Below are 26,941 nucleotides of genomic sequence, written 5' to 3'. Positions count from 1 at the left end.
CCCCTTGCTTAATGGTATTGGTTCCTGGCATAAAGCAGGTTGAGAACCCCTGGCATAAACAAAAGAAGGTGGAATTTGTGATCAAATGTAAATATTTTAAAAACAGATGGCTTAGATGGAGTAAATAAGAAGTAAATTTCCACAGGTTGAAGGAGCCCAACAAGATGCCACAGAGTTACGAGAATTCATCTTCATACAACACCAAAGCTGGAATTTTGGCCCACCATGTCCAAGCCAAATTTTTAGTTCGATCTACACCAATTCCATTTGTCCACACGGGGACCATATCCTTCTATGCCTTATCTAAGTTGACCAAAGCAAAAGAACATGAAGGAAGAATTATTGAAAGTGAACAGTTACAACTTTAATATCCTAATAGGACAATGGAAATAAACTCAACAGTAACATTTACCAGGAACTGAGTGACTATTGTAGTAATATGGCATAAGTGTTACTGAAAAAGTTGTTGCACCAGGAAGGCCAGACTGATTCCTTTTTTTCATGCTGAATCATTTCATACTTTCTATTGTAGGGTGCAGAATAAATTGTTTACCTTGGGTTAACCTCACATCATTAAGCATTTTTCTTAGATAATATTGAAGCCATTTGTTCTAAGATTTATATAAGTCTATTCACATTACTTCAAAACTTTGCTGAGTTTCAGTTTTAAATTTCAGTTGGGATTGACACCTTGAAGCTGGAAGGAACAGCAGAGGCCGTCATCGCTAAATATTTCAAAGCAGTGTACTTCTTCATCTCTTCCCTTTTGCTTCAGTCTGCGGTGAATTTAAAGTCCTACTATTAGTCATGCCAACTTGTTGGATTTTCTTTTGCTTGTATTGCCATTTTATTCTGAAACAGCGATGTCATTAGAGCGCTATTCAAAAATGAGGAAAATATCTACAGCAGGATTCATCCCAAAAGTACATCTTGATCCTCTGCTGTTTCCATGCACTAGGTAGCTTGCAACACAGCAACACTTTACATCATAATCTTTAGACCAGTGACAAAAACCCACAATTACCATCTTTGTTCTAAATAGAGCAGTACGTTCTTCTTTAACCATAATTCACTATAGATTTTTTGAATACACATTTGTCCCAAAAATCGTAAAATTACAAAGCTATTACATTTGAGAAATGCATTTTCTTTTTGTTTTTTATTGTGTTCTTTATGCTTATTGTGTTTGTTTTAAATGCTGTATCAGATCCAGAGCAACAATCATTTTGTCTCCTTTTACCCTTGTGTACTGAAGAATGACAATAAACAATCTTGAATCTTAAATCTTTTTGATCTATATTCAATGAGAGAATAATTGAACATTTAATGAAAGTTAAAGGGATATGCAAGATAGCTCACAAGTTGACCAACACACCAAATTAAGTGTTTTTTGTGCACTTAACAAAAGTTAATGGGTGCAATTTAGTAGGCATTTCCTAAAGCTTCATAATTGGTTAGGCAGCTGAATAATGAGTAGAATAATAGACTTTTATTCAGGTTAGGAGTAGTGCTGCCTCTCAAGAATCTGGTCTAGGCCTTAGCTATCCATGTGTTTATTAATGACTTAGTCTTGCTAATAACATGAAGTGGCATAATGTTGACAGGACCATACAATTACAGAAAGATATTGAGAATGGATCACGTTAAATGAATTAAAACAAGCAATTGTGTAGTTATCCAATTTGAACTAGTAATGGATAGATCCAAATATCACTAATCAATTTAATGTTATGAACAGAGGCCCAGGGATTTTAGAGACCACGTTCATAGATCATTATGGGTTAGTAGAAGTGTATGCCCTTGTATGTGAACGTTTTGAACATAAATCTGAAGGGATTTTGCTACAGAACTGTTCTTACACTGGCCTAAGAAACTAAATACAGTGCTGGGCAATCTACCACTGATCAGAGAGCACTGGACATGCAACTGTGATTCAACAGAATACTATCAGGATTTCAAGGACTGAATTTCTGGGAGAAATGATACACTATATTTGTAAACCCTGGGAAATAAAAGGTGAAGGAATTTTTGACTTGATGTGTTGAAGAATTGATGAGTTGACAAAATAGTTTTACTTCTGGAGGAAGCCAGGAAAAATAAAATATTTCTGATTAATTTAGTAATTAAATATATTATAATATTTATGATTGCCAACTGTTTTAGTCTCAAGGATCATAAATCCCTCTTGGACAACAATGACTATGCTCCTTGGACTAACCTTTAAAATGAGATAATGGAAAAATATCTCAAGACAAACAAAGCAGATTGATGAAAATTACAATGTAAGAGACTATTAGTGCGTTTCTTGCACAGATTGCAAGGTGACAAACAGAATACATAAAAATTATCATAAATTCTTTCTGACCTTGTGTTGACTCCTCCAGACATGGCATGGTTGGCTGTTGGAGCTCCTCTGTGACCTTGGTCAGACCTGCTCATCTGAGGAGCCGTCATCGGCCTGTACCGAATCCAGGGAAGGAACCAACACACATTACACAAAGTCAAATAATGCCTCCTTTTAAATCAATGTCATTTGATTGATCCAATTACAAATAATAAAACGATTTTAACTGCAAAAATATTTAATTTTAGTTTTTGTTCCATTCTAATATAGTTGAAATTAGTTCAGGATTTTGTTGAGTTTAGGTTTTAATTACCAATTGAGGTGGAAGGAATAGCAGTCACTGTCATTGTCAAATATTTCAAACCCTCCCTTTTGCCTCAGTGATATGCATAGAATCTATAAAGTATGTTTAAAATACAAAGTAATATACTAAAATATATAAACTCCTTCAACATAGTATGTTTCCTTCAGAAGAACATGACACATTATTAACCAGGCTAAAAAAAACTACTGCATACAAGAAAAGGATATCTCTTCTTCATTACCGGGTGAGCAATTCGACACTGTACAACAGAGCTTGTATAGACGTGGCAAGTGAAGCAATGGCAGTGATTTCATCCCGTGCTGCAGAAGCTGACTCCAATTCAAAGGTTTGTTTCTTTAGTTTCTGTAGGTAACAAGGTACTAGTGCTTCGAGAACCATCAGCATTTGCAGACTGTGGAACAAAACAGGATCATTAAACCAGACGTCCTCCTTGACGATCATCAAAGATAATTTATTCACCTGTTGGCAATGGATTAGTCTACAGCATTGATAATTATGAAATTTAAGCTCAATCTCAAAAAAATTCAAGCTTATACCTTTTCATTAAAACATTACTAATTACACATTGAAATTGATTGATGTGCAACGGTAGGTTAGCATGATGGGGAAGAATAGGAGAGCTGCGGGTTGTGAGGAAGAGACCAAAGATGTGTTGAAACTAAGATCAGATCAGCATGATATTAAAAGGTGAAACTGACACAAAGGGCCACATGGTCTAAGGGGTGTATGTTGCTCTGGTTTTCCAGCATCTGCAGAATCTCTTGTTTTCATGAAATATGGCTATTGTTATTTCATACTCTCAAAGCAGCTCAATAAGCATAGCTGGCTGATCCAGGTCCATGTCCACAAAGCTGCAGCAGAACCACCTTAATGCCCATTAAAACTGCTACTCTAGCAGTGAGATTTTCAGAATCTAAAAGTCAAGATATAATAGCGAATCTCTAAGCTATTATTGTTTTCATAAAAACTATTAGGAAATGGTGTGATTATGTGTGATGTAATGATATAACTGCAAGATTCATTCCTATGAAACAACCACTGAGTGGCTCAATTTTCTTTTCTTTATAACAAACACCATTTTACAGTATTTTGACAGAAATTGTTAATGAACAATATATAGTACGTAAAAGCTGACTGTTTTCAGCTATAATACATCCTCAATGGATAGGGATAGGACTGGTATGTGGTATTGATACAGCTTGTGCATTTTGCCTTTCATAGAAGCTGCCTGATTTTTGTGTTCTTGTTTTACATCTAATAAGCTGCTTAGATTTTTTTGCTATTTTGTGCCTGGTTTGCAGTTAGTTCAGCAATGGGGGAGATATTTTCTGGTTCGCATTATAAGGTTCCTGGATCAGTTGAGTGACAACTGAGATTACGACTATTATTGTCAGTAGATCGCATCTGTTTTCCAGCAGCACTTAAATATGAAACAATCCTGCAACAGCAACTCCATACATCACGTTTCTGGCCATTAAGACTCAATGCTAATAATTACTCCAACTTGTCTACTTGCTGTCTTCATCTTTGTGTCTGTTTTTTTCATTTTTGAATTTTGATTTTGTGCTCTTTGTTTTCATGCAAGCAGGATACAGTGAGTTTACAGGTTCCTCTTGTCTTTGCACATCAGCCAACGTTATAGAAACTACCCAATTTCCATTGGCTAGAGAGCTTCTAAAACGTGTCCAATGTAGTTTCTGTTTATACTTGATACCATCTTCCTGCCATTAGGGTGAAAACAAATAAGAAACAGCTTTCAAACTACAATATGTATCTTGAGTATTTGTCTTGACGACCTTCTGATAGCTCAAAGAATATACCATCTTTTAAAAGCAATGGAAATAGATATTTTGAATTAAGTAAGCAATAAATGCAAAAAGTTACTTGATTTAAATTAAATAAATATATGATTAATTAAATAGAGCCATGTTACCCATTCATCAGTCTTGTTTCTCATGTAGCTGAGGGACTGAGATGTGTAACTGGTTTCCTCAGCACAGCAAGACTGATTGTCCCAAGACTCAGTACAATGGAGTATATGCCACTGGTTACATACTCCTGCAGTGCAGTGCTCAACAATGCAGAAATACCACAACTGCTACATTGTTATCTACACTTTAGTCAGCCTATCAACTGTGCACCTAAGTCTGTGATGCATTTCATTTGAGAATTTATATTCAGGAGGCTTTTATAGTATTATTAATGTGGATATCTTTGTTATTTTATATTGTGGAATAAATGAGCATATATTTTCCATGTTAAATTCCAAATATCATTGCAATGCCTTAGAAAACCTACAGCATAATACAGGCCCTTCGGCCCACAAACCTTCTTAGTGATTCTGGAGCATATGCGACTACAGTAACACATAGCTTGATAGCTTCACTGATGGAGAAGGCAAGATCTTCATTTCCATAGCAGAAATCTAGAAGTACATGGAAAATCATTATATAGCTAACTATTCAGATGGTTTTCCTGAAGGTTGCTTTACAAGGGGAAAGAACCCATGTTTAAACCAGACAGAAACTACTCTTTTTACTTATGTTATTCTTCACATTCTCACTTCATAAAATATTTGGTAATAACAATGAAAGGAAAGAGTCTGACATACTAAATAATTAAAAACATGTTAACCAGATCCGGCTGATGAATTAAGGTTATCATGATGGTTATTAATGGCCGAGCAGTTGAATAAAGTGCAACAGCTCCAGAGGAAGTGCAGTGCAGGCAGACAATACCATGCAGGGCCATGATGAGATATATTCCGAGGCCAAGAATCCATCTCATTCTACTCGGGAGTCATTTAATAGCCAAACAAGAAAGGGATAGAAACTGTCCTTCAGCCTAGCAGTACATGCTTTTGAACATTTGCATCTTCTGTCTAATGGGAGGGGGAAGAAAAGAGAGTATCCAGGGTGGGGTAATGTCTGGTCCTTGATTATGTTTTCTGCTTTACCGAGGCTGTGAGAGAAATTGAGTAATTTTCAACAGGATTATCAATTTAATGATGTTGTAGCCTTTAATATTTAACCTTATTTCATAGATATCCTGCTTGAAATCATTGCTTATTGCCAAGGTTAATTAAAATTACCTAGAGATTTTAGAGGCTTCTCAGCTTTTACTAATTCCAGTACATCCAATATGTCTTGCGTATCGTTCTCCAAGGATACCAAGAGATCAAACAAACATTGAGAAGATACACTCTTCGAAGATCCATTATTTGATACATCCTAAGTGCAAAGGACAAATATAAGTTTACTTAAATGTAAATTATTTCAATATTGATTTCTATCTTTATCAAATAATCATTTAAATCCCTTGAGCCGCATTTTGTTTTTGATTCAATTATATGGGAGTTTTCTTTTCAATCTTAGTAATAGTGATTACTGTAATTGGCTACATGATTAAGCCTTTTTCAAGTTTTCAGAAATTTACAAAGTGGCTTACTAAAGAGAAATTACTACACACAATATCTAACAACTGTGATAAAGAATCCATGGAACAAAGGAAAAATTGATTAGGATAAAGACTTTGTTTATGCAATTACTTAAGAAAAACTGATGATGAATTTGCAATCAGTTTTGCAAGACAGTTTTTTGGAGATTATCGATATTATTGTATAATAGTTAATGTCTGTATAAGCAAGGGCAAAACTCATCAGATTTAGATGTTAGGTGGCACTAGGATCTGAGTTAGAATTCAAATGATGAATATAAAGCTACAACAGTTTCAGAATATCTAAGTATTCCTAAAATATAATCTTTGTATAACTTAGCATTTGAAGTACTTGCAGGCAGATTTGAAGGAGGGGGAAAAGGGATGGAAATTATTTTATTTTACTTACTGAGAATCCCAGCAATGGCGCCACACTTGCAAATAACTGGAGGATAAAAGGTTTTCGATGCAATATGTAAAACTGTCGACATGTAAACTCAATTGCTTGGCGTAGCAATGGATTACTTTCGTAATCAGCATAGACCTGTAACAGGAGAGCCGGAGGAAAAGTTAAAATTTCAGTGAAGAGTAAATGCAAATATAAGACAAATGTAACATAAGGTCAATGAATTATTCTTACTTTGATCATTTAAACAGTGGTATGAAGATGCCACATAACTAAATTTCTCCAATTATTTCAATTCTTATACAATAGCATAATAAAGAAAATGTGCTATCCTATAGCCTTATTACTAAAGTGAACAAACAGTAGCAGCTTTATTTCTTGCCTGCACTCTGCTTAACATCTTATCCAAAAGCCTGTACCTTTAACAGAGATGAGCTCCTTTAATAATAAAATTATTGTTCAAGTGAAAAGAGTTGAACTTAAACCCACAACCCTGACTCAAAGGGGAAATTACAATTAAGTGAACCAAAGCTGTTGTACTCTTCATTGCAAAAAGATGTATTTCATTTAATAGCATCCTGAATGACATAAGGCTGCAGGCATGTATGAAACAGATACAAAAGAAAATATTTAGCTTACAATATACAGTGCCTCGAAAGAGTATTAAACCCCCAAAACTATTTTCACATTTTCACATACTGTCTCATTTTCTAAATTAAAAATATATCGAAGTAGGATTTTTTGAGCTAATCTATAAAATATTGTGTGTCATGTCATATCAAAAGAAAAAATACAAAACCTGTCAGCAATTAACAAAAAATTAAAAAGCAAAATTGTGAGGCTGAGAAAGTATCAATCCCCTTTGTAAATAAGACCATGAGACATAGGAGCAGAATTAGTCCATTTGGCACATTGTCTACTCCATCATTCAATCATGGCTGATCCTTTTACCCCCGCTTCAGCTCCATTCGCCAGCCTTTCCCCCGTAACCTTTAATGCCATGTCCAATGAAGAAATGCTAAAGCCCTGACTTAAATACACCCAATGACCTGGCCTCCACAGCTGCCTGTGGTAGTAAATCCCACAAATTCATCACGCTCTGGCACCATGCTATTTCCTCTGGTGCAATACGCAGTATTACCTTACCAACTCATGCAATTTGTTGATGTAGAAAATTGGAAGTTCACCTTTTTTCAATGATTTCAAAGAATAAATAACCCCTTTCTCTGTAAGGTCCAACTGTATGGTAGATTTGTTCAATAGACCAAACCAAAATGAAGACAAGAAAGTGTTCAAGACATGTGAGGGAAATGATTAATAGAGAAGGCCAAATCTGGGGAAGGGTACAAGACCATCCCAAAGGCACTGAACATACCTCGCTGTCCAGTGCAGTCCATTGTGACAAAGTGGAAAAAAAGAAACCACAGCTACCCCACTAAATTTACTCACCAGAGGAGAATGGCACTGTGACGCTAAAAGTCTCTTTGAGTGAGCTGAAGTTAGTGGCTACAACTGGAGATGAAGTTCATGGCTCCACAATCTCTAAGGTCTTGCACAAAAAAGGGTACTTGTATAAGAGTGACAAGGAAGAACCCTGGCTATATACAAAAAACATATCCTTCTCCTTAAAGACTTTGTGAAGTGTCACTTAGAAGATAATGTAATGACGTAGAAGAAGGACTTGTGGTCAGGTGAGACGAAGTTGAACTTTATGGTTCTAGTATTAAGCGGTACATTTGGGGTGAATCTAATACTGTGCATCAGCCAGGGAACACCATTCTTACTGTAAGGTATAATGAAAGTAGCATCATGCTACAGGGATGGTAAGCCAGGTCAGGAATGATAGAAGATGAATGCTGCCAAATACAGAGATTCTGCTAGCCTCTGCCAAAAAGCTTAAACTGGGGAGGAATTTTGTCTTTCAGCAGGCTAACGACCCAAAGCACACTGTTAAGAGCAACCATGCACTTAAAATGGTGTCCTTGAGTGGCCCAGTCAGACTCCTGACCTTAACCCAATCGAACATCTTTGGCAAGATTGTTGTGCACCACTGCTCCCCTACAAACCTGGCACCGCTTAAGCAATTTTGCAGGAAGGATGGGCAAATCTTGCTCTATCACATTGTGTAAAGCTTATCTAAAAAGACTACTGGCTATAATAACTGCAAGAGGTGGTTCAACTAAGTTCTGAACAAAAGGGGATGATTTCTATTGAACTACATTAATTTCAGTTATTGAACTTAGTTTTCCATGCTTTATAATTTTCCCTTTTTTCTGAACTTTACTTTGACAAAAAGAACATGTGATTTATAAATAAACATTGTCAGTTAAATTGATCAAATCCTTGCTTGTAATACTCATCTATGTGAACAAAGAATTGGGGGATGAATACTTTTGCGAGGCACTGTAGTCTTCAGGACAGTTTAATTTATCCTTATTTATGAACTACAGAAGATGTACTACTGATAAACGCTCTTAAGGTTAATCATGAGTAGACAAATTTAAGATTTGTTAATAACACCAGTTAGTCCACTCAAATTCTGATGAAATAAAATGAAGGTCCGTATGTCCATCTTACCAATGAATGACATCTTTCAATATGGGTGCTCTCAGTTATGAAGCAACTAGCAGAAACTGAGAAGCAGGAAACAGATTACTTTTCAGTAGGAAATGAGTAAGAATAGGTAGAAGATAAAAGTACATAAGGTAGAGAGAATGCAGAGAGAAAAATAGCCATGAAAAATTAATTAAATTTAAATAGAGCCATTTCTGTTTCAATGCAATTAAGCAAATGGACCTAACAGATGGTATATGAAGGAATGAGAAGAGGTTATGCATGATTCTGATATCAGACAGACGCACTTTATTGATCCTGAGGGAAAATGGGTTTCGTTACATTTACACCAAGAATAGTCTAGAAATATAGCAATATAAAACCACAAATAATTAAATAATAAGTAAATAATGCCAAGTGGAAACTAGTCCAGGACCAGCCTATTGGCTCAGGGTGTCTGACACTCCGAGGGAGGAGTTGTAAAGTTTGATGGCCACAGGCAGGAGTGTCTTCCCATGACACTCAGTGTTGCATCTTGTTTGAATAGTGTTTTGTTCTTGTTCCTTGTTTCTTATTCCGTTTTGTGTATTTTGGACAATGAAAATATACCACCATTATTTTGTTCACATTGAAAATGTACAAGTTCAAGACATGAGCTAACAAATAAACACATCAACCTGAAAAATCTTAGAGCAAAGCAACTGAAAAATTTATATAGTCTTTTATTCAGACACAGATATAGATTATTCAGAAAGTTTTCTTCAGTTGTTACTTAGTGCTCAAGTAGAACCAAAATTTACTTTTCCTATTTAGACATTATTCTAACATTTACAAATATATGTCCAAATGTAGACTGATGAAAAGAAAAAGCAAAATTTAAAGGTGGCAGCATTTAAAAAATGTTACACCATTATGTCTATACAAAAATACACTTTCTTACGGCTTCTTTTAATTGCAAGAGACCATACTTGCATAATATTCTGCAATATCTACATAATCTAACACTTCCTGTGTCTGGTTCAGCAGTGTTGCCATCAACTTGTATGGTTGTCTGACAGAGCAGAACGTTTGTTACATCAGGACTTGGGGATTTTGTCACATTAAATCCCCATGTGGCTTTGACTGAAGGCCATTGACTTTAAGAATTTTTGTTGTTCCCCTCTGCAGAGATGTTAAGTATTTCTCACATTTTCTGTTCTTACCTTTAAGATGTGTTCTTTGATTAGTGCACTAATAGTTATATTACTGAAAATTCCTTTGTAAGGCACATGTCTAATTCCTCTTTGAAAATGAGTACTGAACAATGTTTTAAGCATTGCAATTATTTTTTTATAATTTTGTAAAACTGATTCTTCCCATCTTGCTCTTTAGCCAATTACATTACATTCACGTAATCTGGTGATCAAGTTTGTCTTGAGTGGATACCTGTAGTTTTTGATTTGATCAAACCACCTCCCTTCTTTTAAATAAAACCTTTACCTTCTCCCACTTCCGGGCAATTTTTAAAGATTAAGAAATACATACACATTCATTATTATTAAGAAGTGGCGGGTACTTAAGCACCAATTACTTGCTGAAATAAACTTACCTGAAGCATGGAAGGAAGGATCCACTGATAACCGCTCAGTGAGAAAAGGTGGTTGAAGTGCACAGCCGTATTGATTGCTGTAGCAGCATATTGTCGAAGCAATGCACTGTCCTCCGGGTGGAGAATTAAAGCCCCATTAAATACGTTCAGGAATAGCATGATCTCATCGCCCCACGGATATTCACTAGGCATACCCAAAAACATCTCTTCCAATAGCTTGATCCACATACTCTTATGAAGAGTATCAAGTCCAAACAGCTCTTTCCCTGACAAATCAATGAAAATTTTCATGATGATGCAGATACCATTCATGAAGACCTGTTTTATTTCAAACTTCTGAATTATCTGAATAAGTGAGTAACTTAAATTTATCCATAAAAATGCTCATGAAAACTAAGAACTATTTAATTTAATTAAAATAATTCCTGGAATACAACGTTCTGAAAACAGCTGGTATGAATGTACATTAGCTCTGAAATCCCTTCCATTGCTATGTAGCTCAATGTTTAGCTCCAATGATACTCATTATGCTTTAGAAAATGGACAAAATGCTTGGACAATTATTTGGTTGCTTGAAAATTTCATTTGAAAAGATTTGACATTTGCTGAAGAGGAGATTTACCTTGATGATCGGCAAACAAGGAAAATTCTGCATCTACCGCATTGCGAGGGAATGATGGTAATCTGAGCAGATCTTCTTGAAGCAAGGATACATGGGATTGTTTGTGTACAGCTGGTATGTGTTGAGTAAGGGACATCAGAAACATCACTCGCCCAAGCTCCTCCAGTTTCCGTGTGAACACCTATTTAAAATTATGCATGTTAGGTTTTGAGAAGGCAAAATACTTTTAAAATATCTATCTTAAGAATAATATAATGATGTTATCCCTTTCTTATAAAATGTCAGTGACTTCATCAATAAGAAATCATATCAGTGCTCCCTTCATATTTTTCCAAAGCAAAATATTCAGATTCAGCAACTGGAATTTACCTTGAATGGGTTTTAAAATGGAGAAAGCCATTGCTTAAGAATATTCCTCCAAAAGCGGCCACAATAGTTGCTGTTTCTAGTACATCAAAAACTATGCAGCAAAGTGAAAATTTAAAAACTTGTTTTAAAATCAGCTGGAGGCTGTCAAAAAAGACCCATTACAAATCTAAAGTTATGTATTTCAAAATTGCTTGCATATCTCTACAGGAACCAAGCTGAATCCTGCAGGTTTGGAAACGCAACCTACTTCTATCAATGAAAAACTTCCTGAGTGGAGGTCATCAGCTTGAAATTTTTGACTACATTTTTTCCATAAGGTTCTGCCTGTCCATCTAAATACTTCCTATAACTTCTATTTGAATTTCAGATCTCCAGCATCTGAAGTTCTTTTGCAATTTAGTAAAGTTTTGTAGTTGCAGCTGATTTTTCATTTATGTTTGGAAACTTTTAAACACAATAATAAGCTTGTCATATTGCTAGATTCAGGATTATTGTAAAACTTCCAATTACAAAGGAATTCCTACAAATTCCTTTAAACACTACCACTAATACTGTGTGTCTCTAGAGATTCGGCCTGTTAGCCTCTTGCTAACAGCTACTGGACTCAGCGGTGAGAAAACCATCTTTCTCAAACTCCATACTCTAGGGTCGGAATGACTTGGGTCCCACCAAAACCAGGAAGTTGGGATATATCGACCATCCGAACCCCAATCTGTGTGAATACTGTATAGATACTGCCCCCATACAATTAGCCACTGGCAAGAAAAAACAGGCCGTACACTGCATACAATCATAAAGAAAGCATATTAACAAATTTCAGCTTTATTGAACAGTTAGTAGGAAAAAGAAAAAAAAAATAAGAAGGGCCCATAACAGTTAATCCAGTCCAAATGAGCACTTAAGTTGGAGCACATCTTGAAGTTGTCTTCAACTCACACTGGACCCAGGGTCTGTATGAAAGCACACACCACCTTTTGAATGTCATTCGAAACCCCTTTTTGAACAATCGGGCTCCCTCATGGAGTATTAGTCCCTCCTCATTGAAGCACCTTGTGCAACAGGGACAGTGTCCTCAGCCATCTTCACTCCTGTCTGCTCCAAGCTCTCACCAAAAAGACCTCAACCCACACCAGTGTCTTTCACAAAACCTCTCCGTGCATGTTCTCTAGAACCTTCTCCCAATTCTACCAACCTGACTGGCTAACACAATATTCTTAAGTTGAACAACATAGCCCCTTATCATTAGCTCAAAGCCAAACATGCAGAACTGACTGCTCTTACAGAAGTGCCAAAGTGAAATACCTACTGCGTAGCAGCTAAAATCTTAACCAGGGCATTACACTTGTTTTATGCTTTTTAAAGGAGAATTACTGATCAGTTGAACACATCTTACACATGACCATATCAGACTGATTCAACTCAACCTTCTGTTCAATGAAAATAACCCTTGTTTACTTCAATTGTTTCACATACCTTCAGAAAAAAATATATCCTCTCCTACATGGTCTCTTTTAGCATATCAACAAACTGGGCTGAACACTGCTATACTAAAAAGAACTAATCACCATTATATACTCTCTGCTGTGGCAGAGATACATAAATAGAAAAATGGTTGCCATTCCAAATATTTTTACTTTCTCATTCATAACAACAAGCTCCACGTCATTTCTTACAACCAATCTGTAAAAAAAAAAGTGATGTATTTGGGTGAATACAGCAGGGATCATCAACTGGCTTGAAATCTAGTAGATTGCTCTGTCCACCAGAGAAAGCAGGACCTCCCAGTGTCCATACATTTTAATTTCACGTCCCATTCCCATTCTGATATGTCCATCCATGGCCTCCTCTACTGTCAAGATGAAGCCACACTCAGGTTGGAGGAACAACACTTTATATACTGGCTGGGTAGCCTCCAACCTGATGGCATGAACATTGACTTATCTAACTTCTGTTACTGCCCCTCCTCCCCTTCTTAGCCCATCCCTGACAGATTAAGTTTTTTTTTCTCTCTGCCCATCACTCTGTCTGTTCTCCATCTCCCTCTGGTGCTCCCCTCCCCCTTTCTTTCTCCTGAGGCCTCCCATCCCATGATCGTTTCCCTTCTCCAGCTCTGTATCCCTTTAGCCAATCACCTTTCCAGCTCTTAGTTTCATCCCACCCTGCTCTGGTCTTCTCCTATCATTTCACATTCCCCCTCCCCAACTACTTTCAAATCTCTTAGTATCTGTCTCTTCAGTTAGTCCTGACGAAAGGTCTCGGCCTGAAACATCGACAGTGCTTCTCCTATAGATGCTGCCTGGCCTGCTGTGTTCCACCAGCATTTTGTGTGCGTTGCTTGAAATCTAATAGGTTTCTTTTGCATAATTAAATATTTTGCTCAAATATTTTCAAATAAGACAAAATATGCAAGACCATAGGATAAAGCAAAGTGTAAAAAAAAATATTAGCAAAGGGTTCTAAATGACATTTCTTGACACTGGCCTCCTACTTGCCTGTTTTTGGATTAGTTCTTGTCCTTTAGAAGGAAGCATGTGGACAAGGTTCAACTGCGGTGAGACTGAACGGCGAAATGGGTAAATATCTCGTACGTAGGTCTGCAAAATCAAAACCATCCATACCATTAAAAACGGGTTAATCTAACAAGCAAACACACTGCATGCTGAGGGATTGACTCAAGAAATATCATAGATTCAGTCTCTTTGTAAATGCCTCCCTCAGCTGGATCATTTTTGAACAGCATCAACTTCACCTTTTTTTTTATTTAGCTTAAATACTGAGAAATTGCTAAATTCTCAAATGAGCAATTTATTCAATGAGACATTGAACTAGAACTGGATCCCCTATTAGCTTAGCTGCTGAATTAGTCAAATTTGAGCTTCCCGTGTTCTGGTCAAAAATCTATCAACTGACAGCAGTAAAAATCAAACTAAGTGAACATTAGCCCTGCATTACTTTATTTTGTGAAAAACACACAAAAATACATTCTGTATTTCACATCTGTAGTTGGAAGGAATTTGGTTTAACAGCCATTGAGGTATTTAACAGTAACAGGTGGTGGCATTGACTGTGAAGATGACTAACGAGGGACTCTGATGACCTGGGTAAGTGGTCTGTGAAATAGCAAATAGAGTTAGATTTGGCTAAGTGTGGGGTGTTGCATTTTGGGATGGCAAATGGGGATAAGACCTTTATACTGAACAGTAGAGGCCCAGGGAGTGTGGTAGAAAAGAAGGAGTACAGGTACACAGTTCCCAAAAGTGGCATCACAAGTGGACCAGTTTTAGGCATACTGACCTTCATTAGTTAGGGTGTTGAGTATAGAGTTTGGAACGTTATGCTGCAGTTGTACAAAACTTTGTGAGGTCACGTTTGGAAAGTTGTATTCAGCTTTAGTCAGCGTGTTAAAGAAAAGAAGCCTTGAAGTGAGTGCAGAAGAGATTTATAAGGATGCTTCTGGAACTTGAGGAATGAGTTACAGAGGGAGGTTGAGCAGGTTTAGATGTTTTTCACTGGAGCATAGGAGAATGAGACGTGTATAAAATTGTGAGGGATATCTATAGGGAAAATGTGCACAGTCTGTTTCCAGGGAATAGGGAATCAAGAACGAGAGGATATAGGTATAAAGTGAGAGGGGAGTGTGACGAGAGTCCTTGACGAGGATGGTTCAGGTCCAAATGCTAGAGTATCAGGGGCAAGAATCAAGACACAGTTTCAAACTGGATGGAGAATCTGAGCACAAAACAAACACTAGACGAAATGACAAGTAGTTTACGACTGAGCACCAGACCTCAGCTCGGGAGCTTCTTAAGTGCTCAATCCTTGGCGCCCAAAACATGAAAAGGCAGACATTCATCCTTCAGCTTTACCATCATAATTTCAGCAAGCTGCATGTGTGATGCATCAGCTTTCTGGCCAGAAATTTCAGCTTGGATGGCAAATGAAAGCCAAAGGTGAGTGTAAGAAGAGGTTGGGGAAGGGTGGGATGGCAAGACACAGGTACAACTGGTGCATTTTGGTGATTTGTTAGTGAATGCTGACATAATGGAGAAGGGTGGAGCAATATTCCTGCTCCTCCCGGTTCCATATTATTTTCTAATTCATTCATCATATACTGGCTTTTCTGGTGTTCCATCGCTGTATCTTCCAATGTCAATGTTAGGAGTACCCAGTAATCAAAAGTGTAACCAGACCAGCACTTATGTAAAATCAGGGCAGAGGCTGGATATTCTGCAGTGAGTGGATTTCTAACATATTGTAACCATCCTGCAAGGCAAATAACTTGATTATTTATCAAGTTAAGTTGCTTTCCTTTTTCCAATCCTTCCTTTGTGTAATAACCAGTAAAACTTTGGAAATTTACTAAGTAAAATAGATCAATCTTACCTTAGCATAGTGTATCAGGTTCCAGCGTTTATCCATCAAAAAGTAATGGTTTGACTGAGCTTCAGGAATATTAAAAAACTCCAAACACTCCTGGAAGGAAATAATGTGATAAGTCCAACAACTACAACACAAATGAACAAAAAGAACAGCAAGTAAGAATAAATTTCTTTACTTAACATTGTCACATTAATTTGAATCATGTATGAGACAAGAGAAGTTTGTCATTAGTAGCCACTCTACAATCAGTGATAAACTATCTCATTTTTCATTACAATCTAGTATTCATTAATTTGACATTCAAATTATCCAAATTTGGTATTCAATAATTACTAGATGATAGTTTACTACCAATACATTTGAGTCACATGGAATGGTCCCAACATCACTAAACAATATTTGCCATCTGAAGATTTAATTCTGTAAAACATGCTCACTTCTGCTGGAATTATTATTGAAGCTAGCCACAGATTATGACAATAATGTGTCTATCCCATTGATGTCAAATGCCACACTGATTATGGTAATCCAAAGTTAAAAAAAAATTATAAGAGAAAAACATGGTCAGTTTAAAATTGAAGTTCTCAGGTTTCATAGAAGTGAGAGTTTAAAAGCAGCACACAAACAGGAGGCTCCATGAGGTTGAAAAGATTGCAGGAAACAGAAGCTCTAAGCATTTAAACACAAGAGAATGAAAGTTTCTTGACTTCAGGAACAGTCTAGGAGATAGAAACTCCACGAGTTTAAAGAAAGATTGAGCTGGTGGGGGCTCCAAGAGCAATATCATAGGCAAGCAGGTGGGTGATGAGATGGTGAATATCAAGCTATTTTCTTCTTTAGACTAAGGCACTGATATAAACTAGAATCAGGAATTATAGCATGTAATATTAAATTTAATTAATTAAAGAAAGTAGACAATTTAAGTATAACTATAAATAATCACTGAAGCAAGACTAATTAAATAAGATCTTTCTAAGACACAGGAAGGCAGACTGTGAGTCTAGATTACAGAAATTCGCAGGTAGTGATAATTATCCTGAGTAATGGTGTCTGTGGGAAATGTCTCTAGTCCAGTTATTGACTGCAATTTGAATTGGGAACATTCTGACGCTTAAGGGTCAAGCTGTTTCTACCCACTCGTTGCAAGGAAAGATTGCCCAAGATGGGCAAACCGTGACTGCTATAGAGTCAGATAGAGAAGTTTATGAGAAGCTGAAAGTTTGTAAAAACAGTCCTTGCAGGTTTGAGGCACTTAGCATCTGTGAATAAAGAAGATAAACTCAAGTGGACAGACACATTGGAGACCAAAGTACAGTGGTTCAGAAACTTGTCAAAAGGGTGAAGAGCAGGATAGTAATCTGGTGGTAATAGGGCACTGTTGGCATTCTCTGCAGCCAAGGACAACAATGCTAGAAGGTGTTTTGCCTTTCTGTGAAGTTGATATGAGACATCTCTCAGCAGCTGAAGAACAGTTTTGAAAGGCAGGGATTGAAAAAATTACAAGTTTGACAAAAGGCAATTTTGAATATTTAAAAAAAACTTCAGAAATGAAGGTTGAGGGGTCACCAAACTTTAACATTATGAAGGGTGGATGTGGGGAGTATGTTTCCACTTATATAAAAGTGGTTATCTAGTGGGCATTATTATAAGATGGGCAGCTCAAAATCCAAATGGTTATTTAGAAAAAAAGGCTACTTAATGCATGATGAGAAAATGGAAGGCTCCATCCTGAAATGGTTGAAGCAAACAGCAAAGATGCATTTAAATGAAGGCTAAACAAGCACAATTGAGATGGTAAGAAAAGATGGAAGACTTGGATGAGAAAGGCAAGAAGCTAGTATGGGCCAAACAGGCTCAATGGTCCATTACTATACCATATAGTCTATGTAATCATGATTTAATACCTGAAATCCTCCTTACCTCATCCTCTAATATTTTCAGCAAAACCAAAGTTCAATTTTGAATTACCATAACAAAATATTTGCCCACTTTTTCTGCATTCAGTTCAATTCTACTCACCTAAATGCAAATTCTGCAAAATTGAAGCATGTCAGCAGTAAGACCTTTGGTCAAATAATGTAGGTCCTACACATAATTTTCCGCCCATTAAAATGTATGATTGTGTTTAAAATTTTAAAGCAAGGATCATTATTTTGTGTGCTTATGTGTTATAAACACAAAATTTAATAAAAGCAAAAAGAATAACTGCTGTAACTAAATATCTAATGGAAAAGAATGAATACTTGATAAATATTGCCATAAATTGAATGCATAACAGTAGAAGTATATAATTATAAACTGAATATAAACTGAATTATAAACTGAAGATATAAACTGAATGGGAATCAATGTATAAAAACAAAAAAGATAAAGCAAGCTTACAACATACATGCATGTAAATACCATATATTAGTATCAGGCACTCTTAATGCAACAAAAACACATTAGAAATGAAGTATTCACTACATGGTACTTAGTATAACAACTATACAGTAAGAGAACTCCAATGATCAAAATGAATGTAAATTCTTTATCGAAATAATATCTCCTCACCTTTAGAACAGCTTCAAATTGTGTATCTTCATGCACAGGAAGTTGTGTTGGAATATCACATTCATTCTGTCCATGAACAACCAAAGTCTTTGTGCCTGGTGTAACAAAAAGCCCAACATCAACATAAATTATTTGCTATAAAAATTAATCAATTAATTAGCAATTGACTTATTACAAAAAGATAAACTGCAGTGCCACATAATGATCTTTTTTCTATTAGCAGCAAGTGTTAAGATTTGGTTAGTGGAGACACATGCAGTTTTATATTTCAGACAGAAGCTGGTTGGGTATCTGAAATAACTTGCAGAAGTATAGAGGTGATTGGGGAAGTGGAACTAATAGGATTGCTCATAAGCAGAGCTAGTACAAATCTGAAAAGCCAAATGGTCTCCTAATGTGTTATGACCATTTCATGATTTTGTGAACCATCAATTACGCATGTTTGTACCTGCTACCTCCCATCCTGTGGTGGTAATTTAGAGAGCTGCCTAGCCCAAAATTATACAGAATTATTGAGGCCACAATTTCTGTCACTGAGTTCCTCCAATTTAAAAACATACTTATTCAACCAGACTTAATCAGCTACTCTAATATCATCTTACAGTGGTGCTAGAAAATCTGTGAACCCTGTAGAATTTTCTCTATTTCTGCATAAATATGACATAAAATGTGATCAGATTTGGTGTCCCAAAACTAGATAAAGAGTAGCCAATTAAATAACTAACACAAACATTATAGTTGTTCATTTACTTATTGAGAAAAATTATCTAACATTGCATGTACTTGTGGAAAAAGTATGTGAACCTTTGCTTTCAGAAACTGTGTGACCCCCTTGTACAACAATTACTTCAACTAGACATTTCCTGTAACTGCTGGTTTATCCTGCACATTGGCTTGGAGGGATCTTAGGCCATTTAGCTTTAACTCTGGGATGTTGGTGGGCTTCCGTGCATGAACTGCTTGCTTCTGGTCTTTTCACAAGATTTCTATAAGATTAAGATCAGGACTTTGACTCAACCATTCCAAAACACAAATTTTCTTTTCTTAAAACAATTCTGTTATTGATTTACTTTTGCCTTTTAAATCATTGTCTTATTGCATTATCCAACTTCTATTAAGCTTCCGGTAACAGACTGCTACCCTGACATTGTCCTGTAAAATGTCTTGATACAATCTTGAATTCATTAGTCCCTCAACGACTAAAAGCTGTCCAGGCCTTGAGGCAGCAAAGTAGCCTCAAACCATGATGCTCCTTCCACCACGCTTCACAGTTGGGATGAACTGCAGTGCCCCTTTCCCTCCAAACATAGCAACTGGCGCTTCTGCCAAAAAGTTCAACTTCTGTCTTATCTTTCCACGGAACTTTGTCCCAGAAGCATTGCAGAATATACAGGTGACCTTTTGCACACTTGAGATGTACAGCAATGCTTTTTTTGGGAAGTAGTGGTTTCCTCCAGGGTGTCCTTCCCTGAATACCATTCTTGTTCAGTGTCTCTCTTATAGTAGACACATGAACAGAGACTTCAGCAAGTTCTAGAGATTTCTGTAGGTCTTTTGCAGTTACCCTTGGGTTCTTTTTCATCTCCCTCAGCATTGTATGTTGTGTTCTTTGTGTGATCTTTGCAGGATGCCCACTCCTAGGGAGAGTAGCAACAGTAATGCGTTCTTTCCTTACTTGTAGACAATTTCCCTTACTGTGGACTGATGAACACTCAAGTCTTTAGAAATGTTTTTGTAACCTTTACCAGCTTCGTGCATCTCTATAATTCTTCTTCTAAGGTCCTCTGGAAGTTGTTTGGATCAAGGTCTGGTGTATATAAACAGACCTTTCTTGAGAAGAGCAGGCTATGTCAGTAACCTGACTTTGTATGTTCTTTTTATAGGGCAGGGCACCTGTACAACCCACACCTCCAATCACATCTCATTGATTGGAATGCATGACTCCAAATAGCTTTTGTAGAAGGCATTACCCCAGAAGTTCACATACACATTACAACAAGTACATGTAATATTAGAACATTTTTCTCAATAAATAAATGAGCAAGTATAATGTTTTTGTGTTATGTATTTAATTGGTTTCTCTTTATCTAGTTTTAGGACATGCAAAGATCTGATCACATTTTTTGTCATATTTATGAAGAAATAGAGAAAATTCTGCAGGGTTCAAACTTTCTAGCACCACTGTATGTGGCTAGGTATCCTATTTGGTTAAATATTACTCCTCTGAAATCCTTTAGGATCTTTTACTGTGTTAACAAAACTTCAAGCCGATGAATAAGGACCACCATTCATTTACAGTCCCACAGCTGGATTCTGGGATATTCATCTTTCAGCAGTTGATTATATTACTGCATTGCTGTTGGGATCAACAGCTTGTTCCATTGAGAACATAGAGGCTTTAGCTAATATGGAAAGGATATGCAGGACACGGGAGGTTACGGGGGAGACACTCAGCTCATGTTCAAGTTCAAATTCAGTTTACTGTCATTCATCTGGACACATGTATACCACCAAATGACACACTGTTCCTCCAGACTATGGTGCACTACATAGCACATGTAACTCACACAACACATAAAGCAATAATACAACAAATAATAAGGTGCATATATAAGTTAAAAAGTAAACAGTATAATGCTACTGGTGTTTCATACATGATGAGACCTGGGTGGTGGTAGGGAGGTCAATAGTTTTGCAGCCTATTTCCCATCCTAATCCCATGAAGCTATTTCCCATCCTAACCGTTCTTGTCCTAATGCTGTGATACCTCCTGATGATGGTCGGGGGTCAAAGGGACTGTTGGATCGATGGGAAGGATCATTGACAATGCTAAGGGCTCTGTGTATGCTGCACCCCTAATAAATATCTCTAACAAGTGGAAGAGATCATTTCAGCAGACCTTGTGATCCATTGTGGTGCATGATCAGATGCCTTGAAATTCCCATACCATGTGGTGATGCAGCAGGTCAGGATGCTCTTGATAGTTCTCCTGTAAAAATGGGGGAAGAGGGATCCTCGTGCCTCAATATCCTTAGGAAGTGAAGATGCTGTTGTGGTTTCTTGACCAAAGTGTTGGTGTTGGAGGAACCAGTTGAAATCATCTGTAATATGGTCTCCCAGAAATTTGGTGCTCCTAATTCTCTCCATGTGCAGTGATGAGTGGCCAGCACCTTCTTAAAAATCTACAATCACCTCTTTGGTCTAGTCAATATTGAGACTCAATTTGTTGTGCTTGCACCATTCTACCAGTGTCTCTCCCTCCCCTCGTTACACTGTCACATTGTCGTTGTTGAGCAAACTTGATGAATGGGTTTGAACTGGACCTAGCAGTGCAGCCATGTGTCAGCAATGTGAACAGCACCGGCTGAGCATCTAGCCCCAGGGAGGCCTGCGTTTGTCACTCTAACACTGAACTTCTGCTGTGAGAGATCCCTTCCAGTAGAGACATCATCATTAACAGAGCCTCATCTGAAGGAATTTCTAGCCTTGACTTCAAATGATGCCTGCTAGTCAAGAGGTGGCAGCAGTGTAGAGAAGGAAATCTGATACAATGTTAATAACCACATCACAATTTACAGCAATCTACCGACCTCTGCAAATGCACAAAAATGATAAACAGTTGAAAATAATTAGAATTAAGCAAAAGGATGTTTTACATCATTTGTCACTGCTTGTTTTTGTTAGGCAGCTGCGAGCCTACCTGGCATTGAGGCTGTGACAAGCAATTTGACTTCACACTGTTCTTTTTTCATTGTTTGCTTCAGGTCTTTGAAGAAAAGTCCTTCGACGTAAACCACAACCTCCCACAGAAAGGTGACAGTGGCTGAGATTGCATCCATGCCCCATTCACAAGGGGTGCGCACAAAATACATAATCAGGCCAACCTGCAAGGCAAAAGAAAGTGATGAAAACTAAACATGATTCAGTATGCAGGCAAATTGTGTAATTAACTGAGGGCAAGGCTATCCTGTGTATTTCCAGGCCATGCTCATTCCCACACCATCATTAGTTCAACTACAGATATTTGAGATATATACATAAAATTCATTTGAATGAATTTTGCAGCATTCTTCATAAATTTTACAGCCATTTAAATAGCTCTCTCATAAAGTTGATTGAGAAGAATTGGTCAACTTCTGCCAATCCACGAGATTAAAGAAAACAGTTTTAATTTCAGTTAGAAAAGATCAGATGTGACAGTGAATCACATACACAAGAGATTATGCAGATGCTGGAAATCTTGAGCAACACACACGTAGTGGAGGAACTCAGCAATCAGGTGACATCTATAGTGTGCAACAAACAGTTGATATTTCAGGCCAAGACCTTCCATTGGGACTGAGAAGGAAAGGAGCAGAAGCCAGAATAAGATGGTGGGGGCAGAGAAGGTGAACAAACTGGCAAGTGATAGGTGAAGCCAGGTAGGGGAAGGTAGGTGGGTGAGTGAGGGGCGATGAAATAAGATGCTGGGAGGTGATAGGAGAAGAGAAGAGCTGAAGGAGGTATCTGACAGGAAAGGACAGTGGACACGGAAGAGAAAAGAACGGGCATCAGAGGGAGGTGATAGGCAGGTGAGGAAAAGAGAAAGGGTGGGAGGTGAACCAGAATGGAGAATGGAAAAAGAGAGAAGGGGGAGGGGGAGAAATTACCAAATGTTAGAGAAATCAATGTTCATGCCATCCCGTTGGAGAATACCCTGATGGAATATGGTATGACAACATGAATGTAACTGGATGGTTTATATTTAAAGCTTACTGTATTATTGCTTAGGAATTCTTAAAAATACTTAAATAATTAATGACACCACTAATACTTACCAGATAGTTGAAGAGTATATGAGATGTCTGAGCTGGCATATCTCCAATATTCAACAGAAGTTTTCGCAGCATGTAGATCAGTTCATCCTTCGAAGAAGAGTGCAATTTAGCAAACATGGTTGGATTTTTATAAATTTATAAAGTAAAAAAAATTCTCAAAATAATCCTTTGAAAATGTTAAAATATTTCACCTGTTGTTATAATTTATTAACAATGTCACATTAGTTTATTATTGACAATTGGAAAGTGTTCTATTTATGATTCGATCAATGCACCCTTTGAAGTAGTATTTTCACATGCTCTAACTTTCTCCCATGTAAAATGGTAATCTAAATTCTATTTACTTCATTGACCGCATTAAATGGGCACTTTTGTCTCAAATGTCGAGGATTGGAAGATTGCAAAAGTTATTCCCTTGCCCAAGAAAGGGAGTATAAATAACCCAGGAAATTATAGACCAGAGAGTCTTACTTCAGTGGTGGGCAAGTTGATGGAGAAGCTCCTGAGAGCCAGGATTTATGAACACTTGGAGAGATATAATATGATTAGGAGTAGTCAGTCTGGCTTTGTCAAAGGCAGGTCATGCCTTACAAACCCGAATGCATTCTTTGAGGATGTGACTAAACACATCGATGAAAATAGAGCAGTAGATGTAGTGTATATGGATTTCAGCACGGCACTTCATAAGATTCCCCATGCAAGGCTCATTCAGAAAGTAATGAGGCATGGAATCCAAGGAGAACTTGCTTTGTGGATCCAGAATTGGCTTGCCCACAGAAGGCAAAGGGTGGTTGTGAATGTTTCGTACTCTGCATGGAGGTCGGTGACCAGTGGTGTTCTGCAGGGATCTGTTCTGGGACCCCTCCTCTTTGTGATTTTTATAAATGACCTGGATGAGGAAGTAGAAAGGTGGGTTAGTAAGTTTGCTGATGACACAAAGGTTGGGGGTGTTGTGGATAGTTTGGAGTGTTGCCAGAGGTTACAGAGACATTGACAGGATGCAGAACTGCATAGTGGCAGATTCAGCTCCACCCAGATAAGAGTGAAGTGATTCACTTTGGAAGAAGACAGAATATAATATTAATGATAAGACGCTTGGCAACGTGGAGGATCAGAGAGATCTTGGGGTCTGTGCTCAAAGGACACTTAAACCTGCTGCGCAGGTTGACAATGTGGTTTAGTGTGTTAGCCTTATCAACTGTGGGATTGAGTTCAAGAACTGTGAGGTAATGCTGCAGCTATATTAGACCTTAGTTTGACCCCACTTGGAGTACTGTGTTCAGTTCTGGTCACCTCATTAGAGGAAGGAGAGAGTGTGGAGGAGATTTACAAGGATGTTGCCTGGATTGGGGAGCATGCCTTATGAGAATAGGTTTAATGAACTTGGCCTTTTCTCCTTGGAGCAAAGGAGGATGAAAGGTCACCTGATAGAGGTGTACAAGCTGATGAGAGGCACTGATCGTGTGGATCGCCAGAGGCTTTCTCCCAGGGCTGAAATGGCTAACACGAGGGGGCATATTTTAAGCTGCTTGGAATTAGGTACAAGGGGGATGTCAGAGGTAAATTTTTCACACTGAGAGTGGTGGGTGTGTGGAATGCACTGCCAGTGATGGTGGTAGAGGTGGATACAATAGGGTCTTTTAAGAGACTCTTAGATAGGTACATGGAGCTTAGAAAATTAAAGGGTTATGCTCTTGAGATACTTTAGGCATTTTCTAGAGTAGGTTACATGGTTGGCACAACATTGTGGGCTGAAGGGCCTGTAATGTGCTGTAGATTTCTATGTTCCAATAGGAATCTATTTTCTGGCAAGATTCATTCAAAATAAAGCTGATTAAATGAATAGACTCACTGTGTGATTAATATTCCAGTCCCCAATTTGAAGCCATCACTGGCTCATGAAGACAAAAAAAATGATAGTATTGCCTTTGAGGTACACTCATCACTATCCCCAAAATACATTGTTCAGGAAATATCATTTCACATTATTATGAATCTAATGAATACTTGATAATAGTCTGGCTTGTGACATAAATCTTATAAAAGCTTTTGTAATGAAAATTTGGGATTCCAATTTTCCACTTTTATGATATCTAAGCAAAGCCAAGAATGGGTAAGTGTTACATCAGAGCAAAAATTTTAAAAGGGAGCTGAAGTATTTTCAGACAAGGTTAATGCAGATGATAATATTTACCTTAGTCAGTTAAGGATGAAACTATTTGAAATTTGAAAATAGCTCTGCATAATGTAAAATCACAAGGTGTAAAATCATAAGTAGATTCTCCATGTTCCCTCATCCAGAGAAATTAATGGTTGAAACACACTTACAGTAAGTACATATAGCATTAAATCAGTAAGTTTATCCATACAGATTAAAAATGCAATTCAAGATATACAGACTGGCAACTTTTTCAGATGTTTGTGTGGATATAACTGACAAGGCCAGTATTCGCCATTCCTATTAGCCTTTGAGGTAATGCTACAGTAGTGTTTTTGGTAAAGGTGCCTGATGCTATTGGGTAATGAGTTCAAAGATTTAGATCCATCAGTGATGCTTTTTCAAGTCAGGACCACATGTCAATTGACGAGGAAGTGGCACAGGATGATCCTCTCATGTACCAACGGTGCTCTGTCTGTTGGTCTGGGAAGTGCTGTCAGAGTTGCTTGACTGAGATGTGTAAATTTAAAGCACCTTTCAGTGCATCCAGTTGCACTGACCGTGTTGTAGCGACAGAAGAAATAAACATTCAGGGTAGCAGATGTGGTGCTCATCAAGCAGGTTGCTTTGTTCTGGATAATGCTTCTTACGTGTTGTTAGAGCTGCACTCACTGCAAGTAATGAATAACTCATCAGACTCTTGACCGTTCCCTTGTAGGAGGGATCTGGGGAGTCGGGCAGTAAGTCTATTGGATATGCAGCACTTGAACTGTCCACTTTTAATTGACTGGTCCAGTTGAATTTCTTGTCAGTGGTGACTCCCAGAATGTGGCATTCAACAACAGTGATGACATTGAATATTAAGGGAAAGCAGTTAGAATTGTCCATGATGTAAACCACCACTGACTGGCACTTTAGGGCATAATTTCAGATCACGCCTGAATGTTGTGTCTAGGTTTTGCTGCATTCAGGTGCAGACTGCTTTATTCGCTAAGCTGTTGCAAACACAACTGAATGTCCTGCAATCGTCAATTAACATCTTATGATGCTGCACCTGAGAAACGCTGGTATCACATTCTGCGGCTGGGATAAACGACCTCTAAATACTTAATCTGTCTTCCTGTGAGTAAAGCATAATTTCAACTCATGGGTACTGTTTCCCATTGACTTCGGTGTTATTAGGACTGTGTAATACTAATGTGATGTCAAGGGTAGTTGCTCTCAACTCACATTAAGAAATCAGTTCTTTGGTCCAAGGCTGCCATGACACCTGCAACCAAAAGGACGAGCCATGACAAACTGCAGAGCATTTTACTACGGGTAAAATGTTACCCTCTGTCTCTTTGGTAACGACTGAAAGTAAGTGGTCACATGGCAACTATTCAGTATGG

At 37.6% G+C, this 26,941-nt stretch overlaps 1 protein-coding gene across 1 annotated transcript in view; it reads right to left on the bottom strand.

Moving 5' to 3' along the window:
• The window catches only part of LOC132392113 (protein unc-80 homolog), a 208,351-nt gene that overhangs the window by 41,910 nt on the left and 139,500 nt on the right, over positions 1–26,941 (bottom strand). The window contains 12 exon segments of the mRNA XM_059965960.1: positions 2,366–2,458; positions 2,890–3,060; positions 4,998–5,094; positions 5,761–5,899; positions 6,514–6,648; positions 10,652–10,917; positions 11,274–11,454; positions 14,135–14,236; positions 16,026–16,115; positions 18,576–18,670; positions 22,276–22,459; positions 23,393–23,479. Of these exon segments, the coding sequence (XP_059821943.1) occupies positions 2,366–2,458; positions 2,890–3,060; positions 4,998–5,094; positions 5,761–5,899; positions 6,514–6,648; positions 10,652–10,917; positions 11,274–11,454; positions 14,135–14,236; positions 16,026–16,115; positions 18,576–18,670; positions 22,276–22,459; positions 23,393–23,479 (1,640 nt within the window).

Source organism: Hypanus sabinus, chromosome 4 (assembly GCF_030144855.1).
Source record: "Hypanus sabinus isolate sHypSab1 chromosome 4, sHypSab1.hap1, whole genome shotgun sequence".
NCBI classification, from domain to species: Eukaryota; Metazoa; Chordata; class Chondrichthyes; order Myliobatiformes; family Dasyatidae; genus Hypanus; species Hypanus sabinus.
This window is presented reverse-complemented; position numbering and strand designations above follow the sequence as displayed.